The 9,755-nt window shown below is 37.7% G+C and overlaps 1 protein-coding gene across 1 annotated transcript; it reads left to right on the top strand.

The window, feature by feature from the left end:
* The first annotated feature begins 2,479 nt into the window (after positions 1 to 2,479).
* Positions 2,480 to 8,514, top strand: LOC125807191 (uncharacterized). The gene is made up of 5 exons (XM_049486921.1): positions 2,480 to 2,935; positions 3,569 to 4,505; positions 4,617 to 4,712; positions 6,971 to 7,107; positions 7,860 to 8,514. The coding sequence occupies exons 1-5, from the start codon at positions 2,703 to 2,705 to the stop codon at positions 8,020 to 8,022; spliced, it is 1,566 nt and encodes a 521-aa protein (XP_049342878.1). The 5' UTR covers positions 2,480 to 2,702; the 3' UTR covers positions 8,023 to 8,514.
* Positions 8,515 to 9,755: the final 1,241 nt, after the last annotated feature.

Here is a 9,755-nt window from a genome sequence, read left to right as displayed (position 1 = left end):
CTCGAAGTGATCATTCTTGTGGCTAGAGCTTGGATTTGATTTTTTCTCGAGCTTGGTAGGTCCTCATGGTCCGAGGATGGGTTTCCTAATGTTTATTCTATTTCTTGTACTTTCCTTTTGAACAAGTTGTATGGTCTAGGCTCTATTTCATTCAAGATTGTAATAGATGGCTATGACGAGACAAAGTGTCTAGACTTTCACCTTCTTTTATGAAAAACTTTTTAGACTTGAAATGTATTTTACTCTTATTATTCTATTGCTTATGTTATGAGGATTAAGTGGCTCGTATGGAGTCATTCGGGTTTCTATACGCCATGTTATGTCTAGGGGTACACATGGGTCGTGACATAATGAAATAAAGGCCCGGTCCTCAAATGTAGGAGGACTCACCAATCTTCAAGTCTCTACAAACAATCCCTAGCCACGGAAGTTCAAACTTGGAGCGTCAGACCCTACATTTTGATAAGAAATGTAGGTAAGAGTATTCATTAGTACAAAAAATGTACTAAGTATGAAAGTCATGTATAAAACATTTGAAAACATGCTTGAAAAGGGACATTTTAATAATACGCAATGACCAAGCTAAACATAAGGTAAAAGAGTTAAACAACATAAGTCATATAAACATGGTCAATACAAGCTAACATCTTTAAAACATTCGTGAGATATTTCTTTAAGTAAACTTAGTTCATTATTGTGGGAGATTTACCTTTAACCTACATAGACGACCATATGAGCTATCAACACGGAATTTGGTGTCTACCCCACACCGAAAGGGGTGTCCTACTTGCCAAGGTAAGACCATGAACTTCTAGTTTATGTGGATCCACTAGCTAATGTCTATCTAAGACAATCATCCTATGGGGGCACATAGGTATGAGATAATGAGATTGCTTCTAGAAACCCGATCTCTACTAACGGGAGAGCTTCCATCTCAATATCCTCTCGATGCTAAGCGTAAATCCCACGGAATAGTCAATTTCTTATTTTGTCTTTATCATCCATGGAAGGGCACATCATATTGCCAATCCAAGCAATGTCATAAGTCATCCCTGGAAAGGTACTATTAAGACTACCAATCAAAGCTAGTTTTCAATTCATGTTTTTACGTGTTCATGAGAGACCCTTTCACAACACAACATCATTGATACTTTACTCTCAAGAATCCTTAAAACATTTACATCAATTTCACAAGAACATGCATAATTCCATAATTATCTTATCATAGTTCAATGCCCACTTTCAATCATGATAATCTAGAAAACAAGGGTTAGACGTGGGTTCATGGGATTTCATCATAAAATCATGTAATTATCTCAATTCATGCTTGATAGGTCATAAAAAAATTAAGTAAGTCAATATTTAAAGAACCCGTGACATGGAAGAAAAACCCTAACTCAATTGGATATTTTTAACTTTGTAAATCGGAGAATATGGGAACTCCATGGAAGAAAATGCTCCATGAATGAAGATTATTATACCTCAATGCCAAAAGCTTGCCTTCAATGGTGGAATTTGAGGCTTAACTTGAAAACCCTATGTTGACTCTTTCTTCTTCAAGCTTTCTAGAGAGAAATATTTTGGAGAGGAAGACTTGTTCTTCTTTTAGGAATTTGAGAGAATGATTTAAATTGGAGAAATTTAGGGTTAAAAATACTTATATAGGACTTCTAGGTAAGGGTAAAATGACATAGTATTAGGATAGAATAATTGGGAAAAGACCCAAAAGCCCTTAAGAAAATAATTGTCGAGCTCACCGACGACCACGACCTACGGTCCGTCGATCAATTTACGGACCGTCCTGGTTGGGAGTCGATAAGTTCAAAGACCAATAAATTTTGGACCTCAAATGACGGGACCCACCCACGGGCAGTGGTCCCACCGACAGGTCGTGGGTCCCGACTATGGTACATTCTATGTACTAACATATACTATTGCCTACATTGTTTCACTAATGTAGGATTCGATGCTCCTACTTCCCACACTCGTGGCTAGATTAATCCTTAGAGTTTTTTAACAGATTGGTGAGTCCTCATGTTTGAAGGACCGATACTCTTTTATGCTTTCATGTCTTTTCATTTCGGATTTTATATGTGATATATGAGTTATGTCCCAATCACTCATATGATGTAATAGATGACTTTGAGACTTATGTTAGACTTCCGCTACTTTTTGTCAAACCCTTATTAATCGAAAATGTCTTTTGAACTCTTTAAGATTCTATCATCTTGTATATGTATGTTAAGTGGCTTGTATAGGGTCTTTCGGGGTCCTATATGCCATGTTACGGCTAGGGAGTACTTTAGGTCATGACAATTACTTAGGGTTAGAGTATAAAATATCCTTTCCCAGTGAAGGGTAGCTAATTTTCATCACAATAGTTATATTACACTCGCAATTATAACTCAAGCTCTCAAATTCTTGGTATTTTCGATGATGTCGCGTGACAATTACTTAACCTTGAAAAATAAATTTAAAAAAAAAAAGAAGAAAGGAAAGAAAATACGTTGCTTTAAGTTTAATAGCAGCGAGATATGGTGGACCGCTGCACACGCTTTACAGGCGCGTAAGAAGCAACATCTCCACCGGTTAACAGATTTAAAACTCCGATATCTTCTCTCTCTCACTCAACCTCCACCAAACTCGCTGATCTATTCTCCATCCTCTCTCTCAATTTATCGCCTGGATTTGCGCCTTCATCCATGGCGTGCATTTCAGTCCAGTGCTTACTACTACTGCCCACTCTCGCTATACTATTATCAGTCTTCACATCTGTGGAATCCTCAATTCACATCTATAACAGAGATCCATTCAGAGAAGTTGGAAATGCTTACCTTGTTTCCGGTGGAAGTGAAGGCGTCGCTTCCTCCCGTTTCATTCCTCCGCCCCGTCGCCCATTTCGCTCTAAGGCCCATGATGGCCTCTCTTATATCAGGTGAACTCTTCAATTACTCTTGGGCTCCAACTATATATGTGTTTGTGTTTATATGTATCCAAGCAACTTTAGGAATCAAAGTCTAAATCCAGTTGAGGGACATTTTTTCCATCTGTCCCAAGTTTTGGTTTGTTCTGTCGGGGCGAGCGATCAAGCTGACTAAGATACTATTAAGTCATTTTTTAGAAGAAGAAGAATATTGCACTACTTTAAATCCAGGATCCACCTAAAACTTTAACAATATCTGTATAAAAATGAAGCGGAATATTACACAACTTTAAATTCTGGATCCACCTAGATAGCTGGTTCATTCATAATTGCAAGTGTATATATGTTATGTACACTGTAACCACTGAGCTGGTTGAGACATTGTTGTAAACGTATATTGTATGTAAGGTACATCATTACCACTGACTTTAAATCCGAGATCCACCTTTGATAGATTACCCACAAGTATTATGAAAAGATGGTCAGATCTAAAATGATACTTGGTCTGCACTTTTTATTAAATTTCCGGAAGATCTATTGTGATGTTGGTGCAATTTAAGGGACAGTACTGATAGATAGATTTTGGGCTCAGTGACATTGTTTGTAACCTATTGCATTAGTATCTGATGATTTGAACATTTAAAGGTTTGAGAATATCACATTTTGGAGGAGCAAAGCAGCTGCAGACCAGCATCCAACTATGGCATATAATAGTGGGTTGGTTCAAATCATAATATTTGAGGCTGCAGATCGTGACAATATTGGTGGTTCGCCATATGGTGGGCAAAGGTCCATTTGTTGCACCGCTGATCTTGCTAAACTTGAAGGTTGCAAGCAAGGCGAAGTCATTAGAACACCTTCAGTGACGGATGCTAATTGGCCAATGGTGTTGAATGTAAACTTTAAAGGAAGACAGTTGTCAGTCCAATTGAAGAAGAAGGAGGTTTACATAAAAAAGACGGGAATGTATAACCTCTTCTTCATCTCATGTGATCCTAAGCTTAAGGGAATGAAGGTATCTGGGAGGACAGTATGGAAAAATCCTGATGGATATTTGCCTGGTCGAATGTCGCCCCTAATGAAGTTTTATGCTATAATGACCGTAGCATATATACTTCTCACTGCAATCTGGTGTCTTCAGTATGTCAGACACCGGCAGGACGTTCTGCCGCTCCAGTACTGCATCACTGGAGTTATTGCCCTTGGGTTATTGGAGATGATATTTTGGTATTTTGATTATGCTTATTTCAACAATACTGGTGCAAGGCCTGTGGGACTCACGAGTTGGGTTGTTACAATTGGAGCCACAAGGAGAACTGTTTCACGCCTTCTTATTCTTTCTATCTCAATGGGTTATGGTGTTGTTCGCCCTACCCTTGGTGGTCTCACCACAAAGGTGCTCCTTCTTGGAATAACCTATTTTGTGGCATCTATACTGCTAGACATTACCGAATACGTTGGTACAATAAATGACATTGCAGGGCGAGCAAGAATTATGTTGGTCCTTCCTGATGCATTATTAGATGCATTCTTGATCTTATGGATTTTCACTTCTCTTTCAAAGACACTGGAGCAGCTGCAGGTTGATATCTTACTGTTTTTATTGAAACTTGTGTACAACTACATCTTCCAAACGTCTCATCCCTTTTTTTCTCATAAAATGTCTGATTCTCTCACGACTTGTTTTTTTCAGGCAAAGAGGAGTTCTGTGAAGTTGGATATTTACAGACAATTTTCAAATGCATTAGCAATCACTGTCATTGCTTCAGTTGCATGGATTGGATATGAGGTTTGTGTTTGATGCATGAACTTTAGAAATTAAATCAATAAGGCTTTTTAATTTGATCAGCATGATATAACTACTTAGAGGCTTGTCCTATAAGCTTGTCCCTTAGGTCTATCGTAATTTCCTTGTTTAAAAGGTTCACTAAATGTGGGCATACTAGGATATGGTTTCAGTACTACCTAAGTACTTTTCTGGATATAATACAAAGTTACTGTTTATCAAAAAAAAATGTGGGCATACAAGGAGAGATAAGATTAGGAACAAAGATATACGGGGCAAGGGGGGAGTGACTTCCTTGGTGGACAAGATGAAGGAAACAAGATTGAGATGGTTCGGTGAAGAGGAGTACAGAGGCTCCAATGAGGAGTGAGTAGGTGTGAGAGTTTGGTAGTGGTAGGTCTAAGGAGAGGTAGAGGTAGACCGAAGAAGAATTGGGGAGAAGTGATTAGACAAGACATGAAGCATCTTCAACTTATCGAGGACATGACCCTAGATAAGAGAGCATGGAGGTATTAGAGTAGTCGGTAGCCGAATTATTTCTCTCTTTTCTATGGGAGAGCATGATTCTTGTTGAAGCACCTTTGCTCTCTCTTCTTCTTATCAATAATATTAATATTGTTCTTGTATTATCTTTTGTTATCCTACTAATGTTGCTTTTTTGCTTTAGATACTTTCCTTTTCCTCAGTATTTTCATCATTACTTCTTCACTCTTGTATTTTTCAAACCTATTTATGAAAACACTTATCTTGAGCTTGAGGATCTATCAGAAACAACCTCTACCTTACACAAGGTGGGTCAAGATTTGCGTACACTCTACCCTCCCAGAGACCACTTGTGGGATCACATTGGGTATGTTGTTGAGTGAAATACTTGAACGGTGTGGTTATTGTCTGAGTAGTTGCTGAAAACTGTATAGGAACCCCTCCTTGATAAATCTCTTGTGCTTTCGGCATAATGCCCACCTAGGAGACAAATATTTGTTTCAGATAAGGTAACAATTGTTGACACATATCTGGAAGATACTCAAGTCATAATTTGTCATTCCAAATGGTGCATTGAGAACCTAATTTCAAAGCAAATCCTGGGCCAAGTTATTTAGTGCAGCGGGATGGGAGAAGGTAGGAATCTCTTATACGGACTATACAGTTCCATTAATTTAATTAAAGTTTGTTATAATTTTGGCGTAGTTGGTTAGATTTTTCCTGAAAAAGTCTTGATAGGATCGGTTCATCTGGCGCTTTGAGACTGTCTTCAACTCAGAGAAGAAATTTTCAACCATCCCAAGAGACGTCATACAATCAGTTGTAGTCGATACAGCTAATATATACCAGCTGAATCACTAATTTTTTTTATTTTTTGAAGTAAGAGAGAACTGAACCAAACATTTCATTATTGACTCATCTTCACTATGTACCATATACCTCTTTACCATGAGCTATGCGACTTTGACATAGTAATTAAATATTAAAGGGTGGTTCTCAGTAATTTTTAGTTTTAAGGTACTTGGAAATGTTGTTACAAGTTTCAACCACTCTGTCTTGTGTGAGTTTTGGGGTAACTTGTAGGTTTGTAAAAGGGAATATATTGTTCCAAGTAATCCTAAAAGAATTAGGTTTCTTCATGACTATTTTATACCCCAACTTTCCATATTCAAAATTTTGAGGAAAACAAAATCCCATTCCATAGTATTTCTTCTGTCAGTCAGCTAATTGGAAATCCGTGATTATTTTCCATTACAATTTTCCCATTAAAGATCATTACTTAGCAAGCTATGGAACTACCAAGTACAGTATGCCCTTGTGGTTTCTATTCTTTTTCGAGGTGGAACTGATCATACTGTCAGATCTTCTCCTGCCGAAAGGATCCATCTTTTCCCTGTTGACAAGAGAAGGATAGCCTGGTCGAAACAACCCTCCACTTACAATCATGAGATTGGGTGTTTGATTCTCCAAGGGGGCATATAGAAAGCCATTGTTGACAACTGGAGAAGTGGAGGGGCTTTGCAGGGTGGGATTTAGTGTATGAAAAAAAAAGTTCCAATCTGTTTGATCTGTGGCACCAGTAATCGCCTGTAAGACGGAGTTCGTTTTAGAAGAAACTTCTGTAACCAGCTCCATTTGGTTGATCTGTTGTATTTCATTTTTCCCCATCATCATATCCACGTATGCTGAATGTTAATGGTCTTCTCTTTAATCCTGGATGAATGTTGTAGGGATTCCCGCAACCTGCAAAGCTTAAATCGTCTAGTCCTTTCCTGCAGGTTTACTTCAAAACAACAGATCCCTTCAATGAGAGGTGGCAGGGAGGTTGGATCATCACTGCTTTCTGGGATATTCTCGCCTTTGGACTGCTGTGTGTCATCTGCAACCTATGGGCACCATCTCAGACCTCACAACGGTAGATATTTTGGAAGAGTCATAAATAGTGTTGTGTTTTAGTCTTGTGTTATCTAGTAATCATTTAATGCAGGAAGATGAAAATGGTCAAACATTAATTGCCTGAAAGAGATGCAACATATACATTATTTGAAAAAGAGAATGCATCCATGATTTATCCTGACATGACATTTAAAGCATTGAAAAACTGAAGTCTGCAGTTCCATTAATACTTTATGCTTAATTTTCCCTTTCATATTTCCTCCACCCTCCATGTTACTATCTGTAGTAACAGGTCTTTTGTTCAATACAATTACACCATCTCTACATGTTTTGTCTCAGTTTATGTGTGAAGGATTAAACTTCACCATTTCAACATTTATCTAGTCAATTGAGTTATAATTCAACTTTGGCAATGTTTACCATTAGTGAACAGGATAAATCCATATCCTAATGAATCCAGGTTTGGGAACTGCCAGAAACTTGCTTTAATTAAGAAAAGGGCAGGCTCCTAATGCTACCATTCCTTTGGATTGCCATTTCTCAAAAAAATACCTATATTTTAACTGTAGCAATTCGTCAGTGGGTAATAATGCAGCAAAGCTAGTTTTTGCTTCTAGTTAGAGACAATTTCTTTTCTCAAATTACAGCCAGACATTTCAACAAGATGAGAAAAGTTCTGAAGCGTTTTAGGCTTTAATTTTCTGGAGCTGTAATACCCCTTCAACCTTTTACATTTTATTGCTTTTAACTGACACGAAGTTTTCATTCCAGATATGCATACTCTGATGCAAGGGGTGAAGACGAGGATGAAGAAACTGAATCCTTATGCAAAGAAACTCCACAAGGTGACATTGGTCTTATCAAAATGGATAGGAAGGAAAGTAGCGACAGTTCTGATGTAGAAGATGATACACAAGAGGGTAAAAGGGAATGATTGGTGAAGTTTGAAAGCTTGCTTTACAGAGATCAATACCAAGATGAAGATCCAGTAAAGGGAATGATTGGCTCTGCTAAACGCAAACTTCACAAAATTAATTCATTGAATTTATACGGAAAAGTGTGCTGCATGATTTTCGACAAACCACAGAAGAAGAATGAAACTGGAGATGAGCGATGCCACTTCGCATTGTAAGTAGTAAACCTTTATCACCTCACATGTGAACTTCAGATGTAGTGTTCCATTTCTGAAAGAATTAGAAAAATGCTTCCCAAGGTCTAATTTGATGGACCGTCTTATATTCAGTGGCAGTTTTGTTCAGTGCAAACTATCTGAAAGTTTAGGGTGTGAATCAGTTAAATGTAGTTGTCTACATGCTTGCCTTTTCTTTTTCTATTTTTTAGTTCCTGTAACATTGGGGAATAAGCTGATTATGCAGAACTCCTGTATATTTGTCATATATATTCATGTATCTTAATGTTTTTGTTACACCCCATAGTTTTGGGCCAAGGATGTAAGTCTTCAAATGCAGGTAAGTAGACTTGGACCTCGAATATGCCGTAACTTATACATGATAGCGGGGAAGTCTATTCATGATATTTTATATTGTGTACACGATGTCCTTCAAGGAAAAATTACGCAACAAGGCAAACACTGATAATTATTTATGATTAACCACTAAAGTTTAAAATATTACAATTGATAGCTATATGTAGGATTTTATGGCAAATTTCTCTCTTCTCTCTCTCCCTTGCCTCTCTCGTCCCACTTCCTTCTCTCTCCCCCTCTCACCCTGTCAATAAAAAGAAATCTATTCAAATGTATTATATATCAATTGTGTTCAATCAAATATAGGTGAGAGGTTTGTATTTCTATCAAATGTATTTGAAAAACTATTTTGTAGTTATATCAACTATATTTGTATTCTGTAAGAATTGTATTCGTGATTCATACAAACACAATATGCATTCATTCTCTCCGTCAAATGTGTTATGTATCAATTGTAACTAATCAAATATATGTGAGAGATTTGTATTTTATATCAATTGTATTCGTGATACAACGAATACAACATGATTCATCCTCTCTCTCCTCCCTCTCTCAAACTCGCTCACCTCTCTCCTCCCTTTTCCGATCTCGCTCGCCTCTCTCCGCCTAATATGTATTCCTTTTGATACAAATCAGTTAATGTTTGTATATTTTCTCTGAAACCCGTGAAAAATACAATGAATATAAATGCATAGCAAACCAAAGTGTAGTTGGGAATTGTAATTAGTGAAACTGTAGCTGAGGAGTCCTATTTAAGGCCTAGTGTTTGCTGGTTTTGACAGTTTCCAACATGAATCAACTGGTGGATTCGCACTCTTTATCTATTAAGCAGTTGGAGCATTATATGGGGCAACTGTTCGCCACATTAAATCAGAGAACTGCCTAGTGTTACTGTTCACAACCCGAGGAAGGATGGGAAATGAATGTCCATTACTACTAGAAATTTTAAGTCACTGTACATCTAAGTATTGAGTAGGAAAGAGATGTTAATGCTGAAGCTGATACTCGGGCTGAAAATGAGGTTGATGAAGAGGTTCCTGTTGATTCTAGCGAGCCAAAAGAGGTGGAAGTTAGTCCTAAGGATGTTGAAGAGGCTAATAGACAGAGGATCCAGCAGCAGAGGTATCACAACCTTTGCAACCAATTATTAGACTACCACCTCCATTTCCACGGAGGCTGAA

This window comes from Solanum verrucosum, unplaced genomic scaffold (genome assembly GCF_900185275.1).
Source record: "Solanum verrucosum unplaced genomic scaffold, falcon-dt-bn FXZP01000250.1, whole genome shotgun sequence".
Lineage (NCBI taxonomy): Eukaryota > Viridiplantae > Streptophyta > Magnoliopsida > Solanales > Solanaceae > Solanum > Solanum verrucosum.
The sequence above is the reverse complement of the archived record's forward strand: the minus strand, read 5'-3'. Positions and strand labels throughout refer to the sequence as shown.

Bases quoted from the DNA above. Each gene is read 5' to 3' on its own strand.
- LOC125807191 (XM_049486921.1), top strand. From the start codon at position 2,703: ATGGCGTGCATTTCAGTCCAGTGCTTACTACTACTGCCCACTCTCGCT. The intron at 2,936-3,568 runs GTGAACTCTTCA...GAACATTTAAAG, and splicing joins GATGGCCTCTCTTATATCAG to GTTTGAGAATATCACATTTT. The intron at 7,108-7,859 runs GTAGATATTTTG...TTTTCATTCCAG, and splicing joins CCATCTCAGACCTCACAACG to ATATGCATACTCTGATGCAA.